General features: G+C 41.1%; 1 protein-coding gene across 1 annotated transcript in view; it reads right to left on the bottom strand.

Moving 5' to 3' along the window:
- Positions 1–211: 211 nt before the first annotated feature.
- LOC121319581 (glutamate receptor ionotropic, delta-2-like) overlaps positions 212–22597 on the bottom strand; it is a 603766-nt gene continuing 581380 nt past the window's right edge. The window contains exons 15-16 of the mRNA XM_041257164.1: positions 17442–17682; positions 212–2389 (exon numbers count right to left, since the gene is read on the bottom strand). Of these exons, the coding sequence (XP_041113098.1) occupies positions 1967–2389; positions 17442–17682 (664 nt within the window). The 3' untranslated portion in view covers positions 212–1966. The remainder of the gene's footprint in view (positions 2390–17441; positions 17683–22597) is intronic.

Consider the following 22597-nt stretch of genomic DNA (forward strand, 5'->3'; position numbering starts at 1 on the left):
ATGCACAAAGTTGAAGTATCAGTATTCCTGCTTGGTAATGTGAGTTTTCTACTTTTGAAGTGCAAGGCTTACAGTTATGTGAAAGAAAGCTGTGGGTCTGCTGTGTGAGAAGAGCATATCACTTTTACATTATATGAAGCATGCAGTGCAACAGTCAGTCAGTATACAGTTATACAACAGTATTGATACCAAAGGCAGCATGACAAGGAAGTTTAGAAAACAAGTTTATTAGACAAATTATACACAGAAAGCTTTGCCACTTGTAACAGAGGCCCCAATTTTTTCAGTTTGTATAATATGCAACACAACAACAAAATAGGCCTATATTAAATACTGTACATTGTAATCAGTTGAAATTATCAAATCATTCTGTATGACCTATATATGAAATTAAGAGTGTTACAAGCTTAGCAAGTTGTGCATGCTTATTTTTAGGAACTTGCATTCTTCCCCAAAAGATGGCGTTTCTGTGATAAGAAATGGGTTTGTCTGACACTGTAAAGCAATGCTGTAAGATATACTACAAAAACAGTGATGTTGCTACATGATGGTCTTTTTCTGAACAGAATTAGCATTGCTATTTAAAATCTATACGTTTTACTAATGTTTATTTATGCTAAAGAAACCCTGTGTTGTCTGTTTCCTATTATCATTCATTAGCCACAGTTAAGTAAAGTAACATCTAATGCTTGCATCAAACACAGACGTTGCTGCTCTCTACTTACCACATTTGCAATTAGTCTTAAGATAACTGAAAATCTCATCCTAAATGTCTAACATTATGAAATAGTAAGATGGTGTTAGTGAAAGGTTTGGCAGCAGGGTTGGGGTTTTCTATACTGCACTTTAACAGCCTTTTAACAGTTGGCACTTTTAAAGTTAGATAACACATACTATATTAACTAAAAATGAATCAGAAAAGCATATAGAGTTCCAAAACTTTCTATTGTCTCACAGTTTTCCTTGACACTTTGTGATATAGTACAACCAATTTAAATTACAAGGTTTATTCAATTGACAGTAAAACTTTTAAATGAATAGAATTAAGGCATGGGAGAGCCTCTCTTTTAAACACGTTTGGTGCTGTGTAAATTGTGCTTCCTATTTTAAACAGCACAATGCAATCTTAAGTTGTCTTTGCACTGCCACATAGCAAATGCATTTCTAATCACACAAATGACATTCATTTACCATGTAATAAAAAGCACAAAATAAGCCATTACAGCTGTTGACACAAACCAGAATTACATTAAAGCACTCAAATTCTGCTTTAAAAAAAGAAAAAAATAAAGACAACTCCTTATGTGGTGCATCTTTATATTTAATAAGACACATTCCACTTACTAAAGCTTAGTTATTAAAAAAAAAAAAATCTACGGTAAAAGCCATGGCTGCAGCTATTTTTTCCCTCCCAAAATGATAACTTTGTTACCATAATTGAGGCAGTTACCTTACAAAAAAACAGTACTATACATAAGAAAACCTGTCTGCATTTAATAACATATAATCACATGAGATCAGAATGCACTGTTACAGTGCAGAGTCATTTGTTAACTGTTTTTTTAATTTAAATTTGTATATATTTTTTATACTGGCATTGTGATGGCTTGAGGCAATCCTAGGGTTAAAAAATAAAAGAAAATTGCCTTTCGTTAAAACTGGGGTGCGCTTTCTCACGCTGCACGGTTTGCCTTTGGTCCAGTAAATGAACACACAACAGCAGCATATCACTGAATGGAACATGATGGAAAAATGAGAAAGAAAGAATACCAAAATCAAATCAGACTTGAGTTATTGTGGTTATATGTTGGAGAAAGAGAGCTGCCACTTATACTGAATTCAAAAAGTTACATCCACGTGAATCCATTACACAAGTGTTGCTCCTTTAGAAATTTTGTCCCAAAACGAAAAAAATTAAACAAAGAAAAAACCCCAAAAGCTATAATTATTTTCTTCTTTGCCATACTCATATTGAGGTGCCTCGATCGGGGTCATTGCCAAAGTTGAAGCCAGTAGAGGATGTTTGCTGGTAAGGGATAGTTGACATTGTCTTGATGGGGCTCCTGAAAAAGCCCCCATTGGGAGCCCTTTGCCTGAAAGGGCCAGTTCGGTGATCTTGCACGCCCCCAAAGGTGAATCCAGACGCAGCTTTAGCTGACAGGCTGCGGCTCAGAGTCTGGATCTGTTCAGGGATGAAGGTGGTGGTGGTGATGTGTGTGTTCCGGAAGTCACTGATCTGCTCCAGAGCTTGCCGTGTGGGCAGCGAGTCAATGTCCAGAGGAGTCAGGTCAATAGAGGAGGTGGAGAACTGCTTGTGGGGGCTGTCATCCTCTGTGCAGAGGCTATTCACCCGCCGATGGAGGTGCTCCAGGTCTATCTCCTTATCATCCTGGAGATGAGAGGGGAGGGTGTGTGTGGGGGGAGAAACAGCTGGTTAGCATCACATTGTAAAATCACACAAAATACACATGCACCAGGTGAAGAGGACTATACATAACCTAGAAATGTAAAGTTCATTTAGTGTGGCTTAATGTGGTCACTGGATTTGAAGGTGCAAACAGGTAACAATGCAATTGTTGTACCATTTGCACTAGGTTAAGGTAAATCTGGATAGTGTTTTTAATTAAGTAATTTTTTATTTTATATTGCGAGGAATGGTAGTTCCTTGTACAAGTTAGAAAAACTTGTTGGAAACTACCGAGACTCTCTATACATACAGCTCCATGAGTTTTGGTGTTTTTACCATATTTCAGCGACAAAACTAAATCACTTAGAATTACCACCTGTACCAGTACCAAAAGTCTGAAACTTTCTTACATCAAATGTGAAAAAAAACAAAACGTAAATACCTGGTTTACACAATGAGATATAAGTTTTCAAACTAAGGTAAAATTGTTATTCTTCTCCTTCTTCCTCTTCCGTTTCTTACTTTTTTTTGTAGCGACTTTTCAAACAGAAAAGCTAAATAACTAGACATCTACTAATCAGATGATTCCACATGTTGGTCAATGTCAAAATAAACCAGGGATCGCAAGCAGTGTAATATCCACACCATTTATATTAAACAATGTATTTACGTTTTGGTGTGGTGAGCTGCTCTCACTTTTCTATAAGGCACCTGAGACGCACTGTTATGACTGATTTTATTAATCACTATTTAAATAACTGCATTAGAGAAGTTATAAATATATTTATTTCACACCCGGTGTTTTAATTGCATTTGGATCATTCCAGACACCACCTGATACATGAGCGCAACAAACTCAGCAATGCATTATCCACTGTTGGTTAAAAAAATTAATGAAACAGACACATTTTTTATATAAGGTAGGCCATGTTAGATATATGGTAGATTCCTAATATTGTGAAGGTGGCTTGTTTGATAAAAAAATAAATGAATAAGTAATAGTAATAGTTGCCTACTTATTTTGAATATTAACTTTTAAATATTCAGCCATGCTGTTTTGAGAATAGGCCTACACAGTGTATATCTTAGTGGTAATATATTTGTTTTAGTCACGGCCCCAAAGGAATCAGTATACTCTCATTTGGCCCCCGAGAAAAATATTCTTGATAACACTGTGACCTGCAATGCCTGGATTATTTTGTTGGATTTGTAAAATATTCAGAATTAAATCCGCCCATTGAGGAATACCACTGTGCGACTGTCTGTAACACAAACCAGCAGCAACAGCATTGCAATGAGCCACAGGCAGACCCCAACAGCAGCAGGAATAACTCCATGTGGACCAACAGCTAAACAAACAAACTCAACAACAGAAAAATGACATGTAATTTATTCACAAACAGCCAGATCTTCAGGAAACACGGAGAGAACTGCCCCTGCCAAAACAAGCCTTGCCAGATGACTTGGAACTCCACATCCTGGTATGCAGTGCACCAGCAAAGTCCAAAACTGTTTGGGAAGACATTGTGGATATCCATAAAGTGTATAATGCTTTACGGAAATTGAAGGAAATCAATCCTTTCTAAAAAGACATCATCTTGTCAAAAAACTCTGTCAACTTGCTTACTAATCACAACTTGAAAGCATTTTAATGTTATTCTGACATTGAAGAAGATGACAATGAAATCACTGTGGAGGAAACAACCAAAGAACAACCTCACCCCAAAGAATCTTTGCTACATAAGGTTCAACCGGATGAAGAGGCTTCATTTACCACAATTACACAACACATCCCATACACAGTGAAAGAAAGAAAGGTCTTTACCAAATGCTTCACATACAGAATGACGCTCTGGAAGACTGGGGGAAAAAAACTAGACCTACTGTGTTTCCCAGACTTGTACACTCATGGAATTCATGGAATGCATGCTGAACGGACGCCCCGTTTGAATCAAACAATTTGTCAAAGCTCCGCTTCAGTCATGCAACACGCAATTTAGGCTGAATCAGCAATATATCTTTCACCTGCAGCATCAGGCCAATATTTGCCAGATTAACAGAGGACCTGGACTGACCTGGGACAATACACAAAGGAGGTGAAAGGACCAGGGTTTGCAAATCCTGTCAATGCATCTCGGTTCACGCACAACAAGTTTCTTGCAATCCTGCATTTTATCACATCCCGAAATGGCCCTCTGGGGAAAGTTACACAATACTTTTGGCTTACATACCAGGGTCGTGGAATGCCGCACTTCCACATGCTTCTTTGGGTGGAAGATGCACCACTTATTGGAGTTTCCCCAACTCACAAATTGCACAGTACATTAATCAACGTGTCACCTGTACCATTCCAAATGACCTGACAGCACCTGTACTCAGAGACCGTGTCTTGAAATGGCAGCAGCATAAATGCAACAAGAACTGACTACGAGCCAAGAAAATCAAAAACAAGGTGGTGATAGTTTGTTGCTTTGGATTTCCCAGAAAATAACAAACCATGGTGGTAATCCGAGATGTGGCTGAGGAAAGCTGGCCGTAAAGCACTCAAACCTCATGGCAGACTCTATGATCTACCATGGAGTAGTGCAGAAGTCAGAACCAATGACTACAATCCAGCAATTTTGCCAGCTTCAGAGGGCAATATCGATATTCAGTTTATTGGTGAACAATCTACAGCCCTCAATCACTACATTACCTTTCAAAACCTAAGAAGAGTTTTGCCCTTGGCAAAATGAATGACATCAACTTAAACAAGTCTCTGGCTAGCAGACTGTGAAATGTTGCACTCCGCAGCTTGTCCAACAGAGAATGTGGTGCACTTGAAGCAGCAGACAATCTCCACAGATCTGCACACAAACAACAAGTGGATTGATGTATCAATGGTTTTCAGCTGCCGGCTGAAATCCAAGGAACACACTGACATGCTAGCAAAAGAAAATCCTGACTCAACCCACATCTACTTTCCTTCCTGGATTGACTCATACTACCCCAAACATCCGGAGGCTCTGCAAGACATAAGCTTCTATGATTTCACTGCATGGCATGATGTGGAGACAGAGAAGCCTAAAATGTTTTCCTTGGGATACATCAGAAAGAGAAGCATGCCCTACTTAATCAATCATTACCATTACAGTGTACATGCCTACTCAGAGAACTACTTCTATGCTTCTATCCTCCTACTTTTCAAGCCATGGAAAGACAGAACAGACCTTTGTGGTAGCCTTACATGCTTGTAGGGATAGCTTTCAAAAAGCTATGGCCTATCATGACCAACTACAACAAATAGCTGCAGCTGATGAGGAGTTAACCCAACTAGTAGAGCAAAAGCAAATGGGAATAGAGGCTGAAGAGGACAATGACCTTGAAACAGAATGACCTGAAAATCAAGTTCACTTTGATCCTCTGCAGGCTGCTGAGGCAATGACTGAATTCAGAGATGTGGTGGCACAACCTCTTCTACTAAATGTAGAAGACATGCTCAAGCACCTTAATAAAGATCAGCAGAGAGTGTTTGACCATATTGCCAAAACTTTGCAACAACAAACTGAAACAAACGCCCCCATCCTCTGTATGTTTGTGAGTGGCACTGGAGGCGCAGGGAAGACTTTCCTCATTCAAACTGTCACAGCATGGGTGAAACAAAGACTTGGAAAAGAATTGGCAATCACAGCACCCACTGGAGTTGCAGCTTACAGTATCAATGGGAAGACCATTCACAGACTAGTAATGCTTCCAGTGGAGCATGGAAAAACACAGATGTATCATAACCTCTCTGATGAGTTACTGCAATGCCTTCATACAGACATGCGAGATGTGACCCTCGTTATTATTGATGAGGTGTCCGTGATTTCCAATGGAACCTTATTGTACATCTATCTGCCTGTGTGAGATTTTCCAGACTGCTAACACAGATGATGGCTGGTTTAGAAAAATCAACATCTTACTTCTGGTGGATTTGCTACAGCTTCCTGCTGTATATCAGAATCCACCTTATGTGCCAGTTACTCAGGAGGAATTGCACAAACTGACTGGCTCCATGTGATCTGTGGATCTGTGGAATTTGTTTGCGTATGATGATCTGTGGATTTGTGGAATTTATTTGCGTACTCGCACTTAATATGTGCCAGAAACAGGACAGAACTTTTGGTAACCTCCTTAACTGTGCCTGACTCAGAGCCACCAACCAAGCTGATCACAGATTGTTGACTTTACGCTTGATACCTATGGAAGATATTTCCAGCTACAAAAAACAAATTATCAAACACATTAAAGACTTAGATGACAAAGACGCAAGCTCAACCTGCATCATGCCTACTGTAGATGCCTGTAACCAGATCCAGACTGCCGTGCTTGATCGTATCCCTGGAAAGGACACTCATCTTACGGCCTGTGGGCTGCCCTTGTAACTTCCAGAGAAATGTGCTGAAAAAAATGAACACCTACGAGGCTGACTACAGTCGTACAGCTGGACTGGAAACTACCATACGAGTCAAAATAGGCTGCACACTGGAGCTTCGGAAGAACATTGACATTGCCAATTGTCTCATTAATGGGGCAATAGGGAAGCTTCAAGCCATTTCCTACTATCTGGAAAACACAAGTATGGTCAAAAATATAACCATCTCATTTAACAAAGGAGTCACCCATACCTTTGAATGTTTACACTCAAAGTTTGAAATCATGGGCAGAGTCTACATTGTTCAAGAGCAGTTCCCAGTAAATGGTGCTCATGCAATCACCATTCAAAAATGCCAGGGTATGACTCTAAAAACAGTTATGATGGATCTTGGTAACTCCATTTTCTCCTATCGACAAAGTTTTGTTGCACTTTCCAGAGTTACATCTTTAAGTGGTGTCCACCTTATCAACTTTTTGACCCCACCTGCATTAAGGCATCTCAAACTGCAGTTGCAGAGTACAATAGGCTCAGAGGGATTTATTGTCCTAAGTTGATAAGCTTGAAGGAGACCAACACGCACAAGGGACAAAAGGTAAAACATCACTAATGTTCAGGAACAGCAAAAGCCTTAATCCTCTTAACGAACACTTGCAGTTACACATCCATTCAGAGGCTTGAGCAACCCCAATTTCACCTCATGCTATGCAAATGCAACATTGCAGTTCCTTCTTCACTTGCAGCCTCTGAAGGATTCATTAAAGCACAGTCAACAGGAGGCTATCAGGAACTTTGTTCACAAATATGATCACTTGCCACCCACAACATCTTTAACTACTGTGGATATTTGTCACTTCTTAGGAAAAGCCCTCAATAGAGGTGAGCAGCAAGATGTTGCAGTTTCTCACCAAACTGTTTGTAATTTGTGGTTTCAGTCACAATAAGTCATGACATTTTATGTACTAGATATATCTACTTCTCATCAATCCGACAGGTGTTGCATGTTTACCCTCTACATGTACCTGTTGGTACGGATTCCATGTGTTTGGAAGAACTAATTTGTGACCCTGGACAGCAAAATCAGTTGGAAGTCGCATATGTAGATTTTACACAGTGGCTAGATTACTGAGTGAAGTCATAATTATCGATTTTGAGTTTTACATGTTTTTGTGTACTTAACAGTCCAAGCTATCGTTTTATCAAGTTTATTTTGTGAAATAATGCCTCTATTAAACTGTAAATAGACATTTTGGTAACAACAGCGACCTATAGATTGTCAAAATTAGCTGAAACAAAGACTAAAATCCGCACAATTTACAGAATCACAGCAACATCGTCCTTCCACGTATACACACCATCCGGGTATCTTTTGAAAGTTGTAGTTTCCCTCTTTCCCGCTATGTAGGTCATTAATAGACTGACATCTTATTTAGCCAATGAAAACAGTTTTAAGAAGTGGTTGCAGTGTAAACAGTTCTGCTTGTTGATATGCGTGACGTCATTTGGCTTCTTGTAGTATCCACCGATTGGCTGAATGCCTCCACGCGCTTTGACTTCTGGGACAGCGGCATTGCTGTGGTTGTGAACGCAGAGAACTTGCGATATTAAACCCCGGCAAATAAATAAATAAATAAATAAATCAGGCGAATTATTTCTTTATCAAAAGAACAGGATGTTGCAAATTCTCTTAACATTTTACAATCCAGCAACATGGAATTTGCTGCGACTGACATACAGTGGATGCAGCTGGTTTCGGGATATTCTTTGTGACGGTGCGTGCTCGTCTGAGTCTGACAGTGAGAGTGGTGATGTAGATGACTCTGATAATGTTGACAGCATAAGCGAAGATGATCATTTCAGTGCTGATAGTGATGACGACGTGGCTGTCATTGATGAAGTAGCTGTGGTGATGGAGAATCATGTCGCTGACGTTATTGATAACAATACTAGAAGCGAGTTGCAAAAAAAACCATAATTACAGCTGCGTAAACAAGTCGTCTAAATACAGCTGCAAACTGAATGATGGGAAACCCTGTTTTGAGGTATTTTCTAACGAAAATATATTTGACCTGAGGAAATCAATGGGTTCTTTGCCAGACTTCGAGAAGGATCTGATTCTCTTATGAAAAAATCTATGTTTCAGTAAATGAAAAATAAATATTTGTATCATATAATTTCTTTGTCATATTTTGCAGAAAGGTATGAGGAGTTATTGGTGAACATTTGGTGTATGTGTCAGAATTCTAACATAATGGTTGCTAAGGGAATAGCTGGAAAGTAGGTGTCCCATGTTTCAACTTAATTTTCTCAAATGGCGTCTTCTGACTTTGCTGATTTCAAAATGTCATATCTCAGGCCCCATTTGAGATATACCAATAAGTGTGGTATTATTTTAAAGCTTATTGTATGTCCAATCCATTGCCACAGTAAAACAGTTTTTAAAATTTTTGACCAAGTGACTGATTTCACTGTCCTGGGTCACATTTATAGAAATGACAAATGGGCAACTATTCTTAGTAGCAAATGTGGGCAATGCAAAACTTCTCCAATCATGAAAAGTGAACTTATTCAGTCAGCAAGATGAATGATTGTACTCCAGCTTATGCTGTGGCAAATCAAACCAGACAGGACCATTACAAAGAGACACAATGCCAAGTTTACTGCTGTGCAGAAGAGCAAAATTACTGTGGACAACAGGAATGACCAGTTAGCTTCCATTATCATTCACCAAGGACAGGGTGTTACTTCAGGACATTATGTGAAGAGATCTAATGCTTTACAAATGCCTTACATTGGCCTAAGTTCATAACATCTCTATAATAAGGAGAATAACAATTTTCTTTCAGCATTAAAATGTGTTAGTATACTACCCTTTCTGTACCTTTTTAACCATTCATAACATTGTAGTTTTGTACCTACATATATCAATATATTATATATATATATATATATATAATATATATATATATATATATATATATATAATACCTACCAAAATAGACATATTGTTTTCACCACTGATGGATGTACATTTGTAACTAAAAGAATACAATATTTACACTTTCAATACTGTCCAAAAGTCCCTTCTACCATTATTTTACTTTAAAAACTTTTCTCATTTCTGTTACATTACTCTACTTATTACTCTCTTGTCTTATCTGTCTATTTGCCATACACATTCCCTAATATCTTTCCCTCGCTTTATTCATTATTTGATTAAGTAAAAAAAAAGAAGTGATATCTATAACAAAAACACTGTCAATGTAAAAAATACAAGTTAGAAAAACACAACAGCCATTTAAAGTGGCGATTTAAAAAACAAAATTAGGAGAAGCAGTTGTTTCTAGAACAGTTTCCACTTAACTTGATAGCATTTGCTTCAGTTACTTTCTCGAGTCATAAAGTATTTAATATTAGAAATGTTGAATACTTATCAAATTCCATATACAGAAGTCAGTCTGTGTCGATAAATACTGCAGCTCTCCAGATCCGCAGTTCCAATGTAGACAGTACTTTGCTGTAGGCATTGTATTGCATAGGCTCGCAATACAAATAGTTATTTTCAAATGAAGATCAGCTTATTGCTCTCCAAGGCTTGCAACATTATCTTTGTTGTTGGCAGTTTTCCCACTGGGAATAGCTCCATTGATCAGACGTAACTCAGTTCAGCTAATGAGTTGCAATTGAAAAGTTATATAGTTTGTAAAAGTGTTCTTGTGGCAATTCTTCTGTACGACTACATGGAAACAAAGACCCACTTTCCGATTAATGCAGTGTACCGCTTACTGATCCAGTCTCTCGTCAGACAGATGGCAGGGCCCTTCCTCAGAAGATGATTTTAGCCATTATTCAGAACATTGGTTCTTCCTTGCCTTCTGTGAATTCGAGCATGTGTGCTCCCAAGACTCTGCAACTTTGTTCATAGCAGCACACTGGAAACCTCAGCTCGCAGCAGAAGCTCGCTCACACAGCAGAAGCTCTCTCATATTTCGAAAGTAAGCAGGTTTTGTGATTCTCTCTTCAACCCTGTGATTGGTTAGTCTGGTTATTTTGGGCATTGCCTGAGTCCACATGAAGTGTCTTTCATTGGTTGTTCTCTTACCGACGCAGCCCCTTGTTCTCCATTGGTCCGCTATTTTCCTCCCTGTCGGCTGGATTTACGACAAGGACTGTTTCTCATCTTAGTGTCAAGGTACTCAGAATTGTCAAGAAGTTGCCCTCAGCAAAATACTACTGGCGCCGAAATGACTCATTTAGTGACAGGTAGAGATAAAAGCAGTTAGTTTATGACTCTTTCTAAAAACATTATTTGTCAGTGGAGGAGTTTGTAACCAGACCAAGAAGACAAAGAGATGGTTTAAGATCCCCCCCCCCCCCCCCCATTCCAATTCTATTATTTTCATGCACAGAATGATATGATGACCCTGCTTCTGATGCTACAATGCAGTACATTTAAACAATTAGTTGATTTTTTAATGCACTCGGGAGCTATTTTCAAATATGCACGAGAGAAATTACTTTTCTTTGTGCTGCGCCAGGGGAGTAGAGCTGAAAGCGAATCCCATTGTAGCATACAGTAAGTAGATGTTATTGTCATTGAAGCGGTTTCTGCTTTAATTAAAATGCTGCGTGCATTTGTTGATTTTCTTATGAGTGAGGAGGCAAAGGGGAAGAAATGTGGCAAACTTAGGAACTGTGTAAACACCCAAGAAAATAAAAATAAGCTGTTTTGTCTGTTGCAATTTGTGATTGAAAATGTGATCCCAATTGTTGAAATTCTGAAGCTCTTGGAAGCAGAAAACACATTGTTTAACATTGTTGGCGTACAATATAAGGCTTTGTTTGAAAGCAAGGCACAAAAGGGATTAGATGACTTTGGTGTGGCAACATGTGCACTCTTGGATTGTTTGCCGCTAACTGTGAGGAAATCCTTGGAACATGACTTTCAATTGGTTTATGAGACCTTACATGAGAAATGGATGGCAACACTGTGCTTTGTCTACGAAAAGATGTAATTATGATTTTTTTTCCTAAATATATCAAAGATGTAAAAATAGATGCTGTACAAGCTATAGGCCTAACTATTCAAATTAAGATGAAAAATAGACTTTAAACAGATTATTTATTTATTTTTTTTGTAAAAATGACTACTCCAATAAAGCCTGAATTTTGCGAAGACTGAAATTTGTTAAAAATACACACTGAAAACCCTAGTTAGTTTTGTATTAGTTTTGTATTACTAATGGTTAGAAAAATATTATGGGTACATTAATGCTATTTGCATATACATGTATAACCAATAAATAGTACAGACTTTACGCTGAATCTCCTTCATATATTTTTATTTTTAATTTGAAAAACAGTGACGTCAACCCGATTGAATGGCAAAAAGAGGTAAGTCTCAGCCTAACCCTACCTGACTGCCTACTGTAGTCTAAATTGCCTCTTTGAGAGGCTGTATGGTATAAGAATTAACCAATGTTTTTATTGTTTCATGTAGCACCCCACCCTCTCGTTAGTGCTAGGGTTTTGCTATGGTTTCCCCCCACACGCTTTGACATAGGTGCTAGGGATTTCTATCTTACAAAGTTGGCATCTCTGCCTTGATGTTTAATGGATCCATTTCTATTTCAGGAAACCAGGGTTATGATAATAACCTAACATTCCCTTTCAAGTATGAAATGTAACCATTACCGCATGGGTAAGGGTACCAAAGCTGTCGCAAGGCGAGTTTGCAAAATGACTGGAAGGCTACAAGACCAAGAGGCTCTCTTGTGTGTTACCATACGGAACTCCAGTAACAAGTAGCTAGGGCTAAAAAGGAGGTTAGGAACTCGCCTCTGTGCCTGTGTTGTAAGGGTAGACTCGGAAGCCACCCTTACCACTCTAGTTCTAAAGCCTCGGTTTTGAGGATCCATGACATTCAAGTCTGTAGAACCTAATAAAGGTATGGTGAGTAGCATGCAATATATAACTGCCATTGGACAGGCTGCGGGGTCGAACCCACAAGCCAGACACCACGTCTGAAAAACATCCCACTTGTACTTGTACTGGGAACGTGTGGCAGGGGGGGATAGTGGGTTGATTCCTGGAAGGCAACAAGATCTTTCTCTGCTCTCCCGAACCATTCTCAAATGAGGCTTGCCAACTTGGGATGAAGCCTCCACTCTAAGGTGCCCAGTTTGTCACCCCAAGCAGAAGTACTGCCCGCAGGGAGAGGAGGTTCAAGTATGCCCGCTTGCAGGCCACGCAATGGAAACAGGGGGCAACCTGAGGCTGCACTGGTGGTTGATGTAAGTCACCACTGTGCTGTTGTATGTATGGACAAGCACATATACCCCTTGAACCTCTGCAAAAAAATGCTACACGGTCAGGTAAACTTCCTGCAGTGCTAAAACATTTATGTGGAGACCCTGGCAAGGGGGGTTCCATACACCTAGCTCACCCCTGCCTTTCTACACAGCGCTAGAACCCAGGCTGGATGCGCCTTCTGGTGACACTGCCCAGCGCTATGCCGAGGCGTAGATGGTCCTGCTGTTTCCACCAAGAGAGTGCCTTTAGACAATGATGAGACACTGTCAATAGGAGGTTACAGTTCAACGTGGGCTGAAAAGCCCTGCTGTTGAACAAGGCCTGCGAAGCTGCTGCCATCAAGCCCAAAAGTTTCTGGAAAATCACTACCATGAGGGCTCTATTGAGACAGAGTGGACCGCATGGACCTGGAGTCAAGGCACACTCCTAGACAGGAGGCTGTCTGAGAAGGCGTGAGCTGATTTTTCGGACGGTTCACCATAAGCCCCAATCATTGAAGGTGGTCGTTGACAAGTTTCTTGTGGCTGTGCTACCAGCACAAATTAGCCAGTCCTCCAGATAACTGAGTACTCTGTTGCCTTTGTCTCAGTGGGTTCAGGATAGCTTCCATGCACTTCGAGAACACACAGGGAGCTAAAGAGAGACCAAATGGCAAACCATGGAACTCAAAGCTGGTATAACCTGGAATAATTGGGGCCAGGCCCAGCTTTTCCGCATCATGCACCCTATATAGCGCTGAGCAGGAGAAAGGGACGCAGCATAGTCCTTATAGCTTTGGGATAGCTGTTTCTCAAGCGTATGCTTGGAAAAAGGGGCACAAAACTCGCAGAAGCTGAGATTAGCCAGCGCCTCCTTGGCATGCTTTGGCCCCAGACAGTAACAGCACCTGCCGTGCTTGAACCCAATAGACAGACTGGTCTTGCATGTCTCACAGGAATAAAACCCAGGAGTATCTTGGTCCGGCACAGTACTGCTGAGCCCAGCTGCTGTCTTGTTGCACATGTGCTGAGCACCATGTGGCAGACAGGCCAGCACGTAAACACAACAGATAATACTTTTCAACAAAAAAAAGTAATTCAACTATTACATAAATATAAAAATGTCTTATATGGTGCTAAAAGCAAAAACGAGTATGGTACAATAACAAAGATGGCACCGTACCAGTGTAGTAACCTCGGTCCCGGTTCGGTATGGTACTGGGTAGGAACGGAGCTGTCAGTGAGTTCGGTACCAGTACGGTACGGGTCCACCGGTTCACAGTTACCGCAGGTAGTAATGTACAGGGATGCCCACCTGTACAAGCCACTCACAAAAACCACTCATTAAGTACCACAGACGAGACTGAGGGAAGCCTGCTTGTTAGAGGTGCTAACAGTATTCGCAATGGTGATGCAAAAGCAGTCACCAAAACGTCTGAAAGATACTGTGGGAGTGTGGCAGAGCAAAGCTCTGCCCTTTTTAAATTGGCAGGGATGGGGTTAACTTCCAATACCTGCCTGGGTTTATTATGTTCAGGTGGCTGGGGTTGATTAGTTGATTAGGTTAATTAGCGATCAATCAGCGCCCAGCCACCTGACATAAAAGGAGGCCTCTGCTTCTCATTTGGGAGAGGGAGCTGAGAAAGCAGGTTGGAGTTGTTTGGAAAGTTTGAATCCAGTGACGGCATTGCCCAGCCTGGAAATTGTTATTTTTGTAAGTTTTGCTTTTTGTCTTTCTTAGTGTTTAAATTGCTTTGTTTTGGCCCTTGTGCCCTTTCATTTTTGTGTTTATTTATAATAAAATAGTTATTTTTTTGAACTGCAGTCTGTCTCTGGGCCTCTATCCACTCGCCAGCCTGCCACAGGGAGAGACTGCAAACAATCTCAACTGAAGCGCTCATTCACTAAGAACCTTGGTGTCACCCTTGACCTCTACCTCTCCTACTCTGAGCACATCTCTACTCTGGCACGCTCCTGTCGCTTCTTCCTCAGCAACATATGCAGAATTCGCCCCTTCCTCACCCACTACACACAACTCCTAGTTCAGGCTCTGGTACTGTACTGCCCTGCCTCGACTACTACAACTCCCTCATGGCCAGCTCCACTCTCTGCACTGGCTCCCTATCGCTGCTCGCATCCAATTCAAAACTCTTGTACTCGCCTATCACTGTCTTGACCTTTCAGTTCATAATAATAATAATAATTGGGTAACAAGAGAGTGAGGGTATATGCTTTGAAAGTGCTGATGAGTATTTACCATTTTCAGTTACACTAAACTCACAGCCAATAAAATCTGAAAGATTCCTCAGACATTTTAGATGTTATCACTAGCCTGGCAACTTTGCAATACAAAAAAATGGACAGAGAGAGCAGACAGGAAGACAAGAAAGCATCACACTAATCTGTCTAAAAATCTGAGACTTTTGTGTGTCAGAAGAAAAATGGCATTTCACATTGTTCTTCCACAAGTGCTTTTATCACAACAGAGATTACTTATCTATAAAAATATATAAGCAGCAAAGTAGGATTGATTACCAAAAAAACCCATATTGGTAGCGGGTGTTTAAACAAAAAAAAAAGATGAGGGAGGCACTTATCTTGAATTGATACACATTATAACCAGTGAAACATCATTGTGTTCACTCAACCCCATACTATTTTTTTAGGCTAGAGATGTACTGAAGTTTGGAGTCTTTTACCAAGTTCTGAAGTTAGACATGCAAAATATGTTTTGTTTTGTGATCAAAAAGCCCAATACTCTACTGGATCTCAGTCTACAAGGGATACCATTAAAATAAGTATCATGCTGGAGACACTCCAGTGGTCCTAATGTGGTGCCCCAGTACTGAAATATAATACCAGCATGTATCGGTTCAAACCATTGCCATGTAAAATATGACAGCATGTTACCTTTCGACCAATAGTGTAGTTGACCTAATTTTAACTTTACTGATATGAAGACAAACATTTCCAGTGTGGTTCAACCCATTGCTGTTGTGATCATGTCTAGACTTTCTGTGGGTTACTGTGGGTATGAAGAATGACATGTAAGACAGATTTTTTTTTTTTTTTTTTTGCCATTGAACATTATTGGGGGTACCTCCAGTAATACTTACTGTAAATCCTATCCCTATTTTAATAAATGCAACTTTTGAAAAGCTTTTAAACTGTATGTTGTGTATGAGCTTGTGGAAGTTATGAAAAAGACAACCAACACAAATGTACTTTTTTCACATCAAGGAAATGTCCAACATATACCAATAACTGGTCCAGAGGGGCTGCATTCATTGGATTTCCCAGAAAGAATTCTGGACAGAATGCATTAAGGCTGTGGCAAGCCTTTGTTCTATTTTGTGACTGTACCCCTACTAAATCTGAACTATAGAGCAATCAGTGTGCCTCTCAGAATCTGGAATGTATTGCTAAAAGCCTGCATGTACTTCACCTGGGAGCTGTTTCTCAAAAGACCTACAGTTTTCAATCAAATGTTTAATATTCTATACTTTATACTGTTACAGACATCACTAATCAACATAAAAATTACTTGTAAAAAAGTGATTCCACAATACCGCTAACCTTAATTTATACTCCCTAATCCCTTCTACTCCCCTATGGGATGGAACCTTTCAGAGAGGGTCCGGTGTGATATATAGCTATAACTATGGCTTCTTTTCACACTTATAAGCATGGAAAGGCATTCTCTATGAAGTTCTATAATTCTTATTTGATACAGGACTTACCAACAGTCCTGTTATTTTGAGTTGTATAGATTTACTAACCAAAGTTTTCATTTCACAATACAAAGGGAACAGTTGTAATTTTAATAAAATTAATAAGTGATAAGGAAGTGGATTTTAAAGCACTGTTAGCAACAACAAAAATTAGGACTGCAAGCCAGCTCCTGCCTTTTTACTAATTTGTAAGGGTACATTCCCATGGGGGATGATCTTCGATTATAGATATAATATTATCATATATATATATACTATATATAGTATATATAAGCATAATATATATATATATATATATTAGTCAGTGTCACACTCTAAGAACTACTAGAGATTCAATGCTTACATTTTTTAATATAACTTAAGAAGCCCTTTATACAGCAGCATGTATAAGGTGGTATGATCTTGTTATCAAACATAAGGAACAGTCTCTTAACTATAGCTCATGACAAAAGCATTTTACCTCCTCATTTCTCCAATCCATGGACTCTAACTACTGAAAGGCATTATAATATGTTGAATTATTTGTTGTCAAATATAGCTGTTACGTAGTGTAGTCAACAACCATGCATATAAGCATGGGTATGTGTATACAAAAGTTACATGTTACAGTGACTTACCTCTTTAGATGGTACCCTTGAGCCTTTTGTCTTGTTCCACCATGTCTCTAACATTGCTATGAAACAGGACAGGACCATGCCACCAGCCAGAACACAGAAAACTCCTGCAAAGCTCTTGATATCCAAAGCGCTTCCCTTCTGCATTGTGCTGACTGAAGAGTAAAGGTCACATTGACTGTCTTTTGGCCACCATTTGTGCTTCAGAACATCCATGTCCCCATTTTGCTGGAGTTCCAATATTCTGTGGAATGAGAAAATAAAATGCATTATCTTCTAATGTTCAGGCGAATGGTTGCCACTGTGTGTTTTATTTTAGAGTTAAATTTGCAGCTGCCTTTGCAGCAATGCTAATATACCTTAAGACCCTTTTACTATTTCGGCCAACTACTTACTAGATTGTAAGGTTGTGGATGCAACCCCAGTTCTCTGAAAGAGAAAATAGCCATCAACTAATGGGTATCACCGTCAGGTGATATGATTATGCTCAGCTTAATATAAAAGCTGCCTTTAGGCCTCCGTAGCTCTGATGTCAGCGCCTCACCCCTCGGGTGTTGAATAACTATGCAGAGTGTAGGAAGCCCAGCCTCTTTTGCTTCAGGCTGCAAGGGCTACTGAAGCGACCTCGCTGCTTGATGGCTATTTCCTCTTTCAGAGAACTGGGGTTGCATCCGCAACCTTACGTTCTCTTTCAATTCGAAAATAGCCATCAACTAATGGGTACTGTGTACCAAAGCGAGGGAGACTATGGAGCAATAGGACAGGATTGGTCTACATGTAAAAAATATACACGGAACAGCGCCTCAGCGTGTGGTTCTGAAAGACATATGTCCAAACACTGTTCTATGAACAGATGGTCTTTAACAGTACATTATCGTACCGGGATACTCTTACCACATGGGTAACGCTGGAGAGCTTTCTCAGAGAGTACAGCAGTCTAATCCAGACTAACACTAAGCGGTCTCTTCCACTGATGTAATAGAGTCCAAGACCGAAGCTCCAAAGAGTGGAGCAGCGGAATCCATCACATTCAGTCTGTAGACCCTTATGAAAGTGTGGTGTAGCCCAGCTAGCTGCAGCACATATTTCAGACACTGGGACACCTCGAAAGAGGGCCCAGGACGTACGCAGTACTCGTAGAACCTGCCTTGAAACGCGAAGCAAAGGTATTTCCAGTGCCCGGGCCTGCTGGGTATGTGAAAGTACGTATCCTTCAGGTCCACGGTGGTAAACCAATCACCCGGCCGAATGGCCTGGACGACATGGCATTGTATGAGCATCTTGAAACGTAACACCCGTAGGTGTTTGTTCAGAAGTCTCAGATCCAAGATAGGGCGGAACCTGCCATCCTTCTTGGGCACTAGGAAGTACTTTGAATAGAACCCCTCCCTGCAAGAGGAGGGATCTACTTCTCGAATGGCACACTTCAAGAGAAGCACCAGGATTTCTGTATTGAGAGCCGCATGTTGGAGTATGTCTTTCACTGCAGTTAGTGCTGGTTTGCCAGTACACTAACTGGGAGACAGGAGTTGAAGGCTGATGCGGCCCTTCAGGGATGCTGAGCCTTAGGCCATGCAGGGGGCGCAGTCAAGGGACCCTTGGGTCGCTGACGATTCCCGCCCCACCAGGGCGCCAGTTTCCCCTCTTTGCAGGCCGACCGCGATGCGGGGCAGGTGCTATCGGCCGTGCCGTTGGAGCACGAGCAGGCCTGGGTGTAGGCTGTTGCCCCTACAGGGGGGAAGCCCTAGCAGGCAAGGCAGGCTTCTGTGGAAGCAGCTGGGCATACTGCCTTGATGCCTCCCTGGTCTTCAGAGTCCTCTGAAGATTCTCCTCCACTGCGGGGCCAAAGGTATGGCCAGGAGTGATAGGGGCATCCAGGAGAGAGGACTTGTCCTGCTCCTAAACTCTAGCCTGGGAAAGCCAGAGTTGCCGTCTGGTGACCACCAGTGCCACAAGGCATCAGCCCTCCGCTCTGGCCGTGAGTTGGGCCAGTCTGGTGACTGCCTCAGAGACCTGGTTCAGCTCTTGTCTGTGAGCCGCGGTGACCATATCAGGAAGCTCCTTAATAAGACAGACAGAGAGCATGCTCGATACATTGGAAAACTGGGCAGCTTGGGAGCAAGCGGCATACACCTTCTTGAGGTGCGTCTCTGTTGTCCAACGCTGTCTGTTAGGACATTGTAGGTCCTTGGCCGGTCCAATGCCTGGTGCCTGTTGCAATAGCGGAGTCCCCAGGGGGGAAGGATGCCAAGCCAGCACCCTCCGCTCCCTGCATGGAAGAAAAAACCCGAGCTCCAGCCACCGTGCTAGGTGCTGACACTGGGTTGGACCAGGAAGACTGGATCTCCCTGACAAAGTCAAGGAAAGGGGGCAGTGTCCTGTCCTGTACTGGCTTAAACCAAAGAGAACCAGGAGCCCTGGGGCTCCTTGTCTCTGGGCCATTATACCCGTAGACATTGAGCCGCTCGCTCAACCAAAGCCTCAAATGCTGGCCCTGGAGATACCTCCGGTTCCTGTTGCAGCTCATCCACCGAGTTGCAAGAAGGTCCCTCCTGCACAAGCTAGTCGTCACCAGACATCAGCAGAGAGAGGATGTCCTATTCATAGTTTGAGATGGCCTCAAGCTCAGGCTGAGACTCAATAGTCAGAACGGGCGGCCTGGGAACCGGCGCAGCCGTTGTGCCAGGGGCCGACAACATATTCAACATGAATGTCTGTTGTCCCATCACCACCTCCATAAAACAACCAATCTGGTCCGTGAGAACTGAGATCCCGCTAGGCTGTTTTTCCCTAGGCGACCTAGGGCGCGCACGCTTCCGCGTGGGAGGTGAACGCACCTTAGGAGGGGAGCGCCAAAGCTGCTCCATGCTCCTGGTAGGTGAGCGAGAGCGTCGCCTGAGAGACGTGGAGGGTGACCTGGATAGTTCCGGATCTTCATGGGCACGGGTGTGCACGGGAGTGCAGGGGCAAAGGTGTGCAAGGGCACGGATGTGCACCTGCACCGTGCAAGGGTCAGGGGAGTGCAAGGGGGAAGAGGAGTGCATGGATGTGCATGAGGGACAGATGTGCCCGGGGCAAGGGTGTGCACAGGTGAGTGCCTGTCGCTGCGAGAGTGTGGTGAGACACACTTGCAGAATAATCCCTCAGAAAACCTGACTAAAATTTAGATCGGGAGATCTAAGCCAACACACAGGGAAAAAAACTCAGTGAGCTATGGTCTAATAAAGACCTCTGCTGAGTGTCTAGCAGGCTACGATCTAAAAAGATCACTGCTGTAGTGTTCCGTCTAGCCCACAGCCAACACACACACACACCTCGTGTTTCTCTCTGAAAGAAAGAAAAACAAATGTTAGTACAAGTAATAAAATATACAGGTAATAATAATAAGCTCTAATTATTGTAATAAATAACAATAGTAAGCGAGACAGACTCAAAGAGTCAGCAAGCTGAAAAGAGCAAGAATGCTCGAATAAGCAACTCAGCCGAGTGCTTAGGGGCAGTGCCAGCCGGCATGTTGAATATGAGAGCTAAAGGTGAGCGCAAAATTCAACCGAGCCTGGTGAATTGCGGTCTGCGCTCAGCGAACATAACTAGGTTTTCAGTGAGATAAACCCAGGGAAGGGGCAGCCGCCAGCTTCCTGTGCACAATTAAGGCAATGGAGGGTACAAACACTGAATTTTATTTTTTATTTTTTAATAATCAGAGTGTTGTAGAACAACAAATAGATTACGCTCAATCCTGATCAGCAGCTGAAAGCAAAAAAGGCTGGGTTTCCTACGCTCTGCATAGTCATTCAGCACCCGAGGGTGGGGCGCTGACATCAGAGCTACGGAGGCCTAAAGGCAGCTTTTATATTAAGATCAGCATAATCCCATTAGTTGATGGCTATTTTTGAATTGAAAGAGAAACTACGTTAGCCTCAGAAGTGACACATCCATGTTCTGGGATGTCACTGTAACTACATATTTTAAATAACATGATGGTACGAACTTAATGGAACCTTCTTGATTATATAAAAATTGTTTGTACTATATTTGTTTTCATTTGCAGTAAATTACACAAAACTTTTTTCTCTATCAAATTATATTGTACTGTATTAAAATGCAGTAAATTCTGTGAGTTTCTCATAAACTGTTTACATTAATTTACTTGCACAGTAAATGACAGAAAACGTAATTTATTCTAATAACAATTATACTGTGATAAACTACTATACAGTAAATTCAGCAAGATCTTTTTTGATATAGTGTTTACATGCAAACGACACAAAACACCTTTTTTAAAATGATTTTCTGTCAATGAATGTTATACTTTATTACATCACTACTCTTTTCTTTCATTCATGCTGTTTTTTCTCACACTCATGAGGAGCTGTCATATGTGTCATATGTGTGTCATAAGTCAACCCTGTTTTTATGATGAACTGCACTGCGATCAAGATACAAAGTGGGTACATATAATTATAATTTCAATTATTTGCTAATAAAAAATAAATCTAAATCTTATAAGAATAATTCCCATTGGTATATAATGCATGGGGAGGGAGTAATAGTTTGATGTATGATTTAAGACATTCTGAGCAGTTTTACTGCCTTGACCGGGTACTTTTCTCTTGGTCCCAAGATCGCCGGATGATGAAATTAAACTTTAAATCGCTTGCCTTTATTCTGATACCGACTCAGGAGTAATCATTCTTCAAAGTGCACAAGCTACATTTTTGGGGTGCATTTGCACCACTTTCCGTCTAAGAGGGTTACAGTTGCAGGAGAGATGACGGAGATGTAGAAACAGTGTATTTCTTCTAAAATTGTTGATTTATCCATAAATATTTCTTTGTTTAGCCAATAGTCATTTTTATGACACTGTTCATCAAGTATATAATACATTAGTTTCCAGCACTATTTGATAGCTGCATTCTTTACAATATCCTGCTTATTACCTGATACAATACAGCATTGAAAAAAACACAAATTTAATTAATTTCTTCCCGTCTTTAGTGAGCAAACAAGGTGTCTTTCATATTCTAGTGTCTAGGCTACCATGCACAGCTCCTGTTTACTTGCAGGATAAAGTAATGAGTTGCAGGGCAGCTGGGATAGATGCAGAAAGACATACTGTTTCTAAAATAATTGATTTAGCCCTACAAATATTTTTTTGA

This window comes from Polyodon spathula, chromosome 1 (genome assembly GCF_017654505.1).
Source record: "Polyodon spathula isolate WHYD16114869_AA chromosome 1, ASM1765450v1, whole genome shotgun sequence".
Taxonomy (NCBI): domain Eukaryota; kingdom Metazoa; phylum Chordata; class Actinopteri; order Acipenseriformes; family Polyodontidae; genus Polyodon; species Polyodon spathula.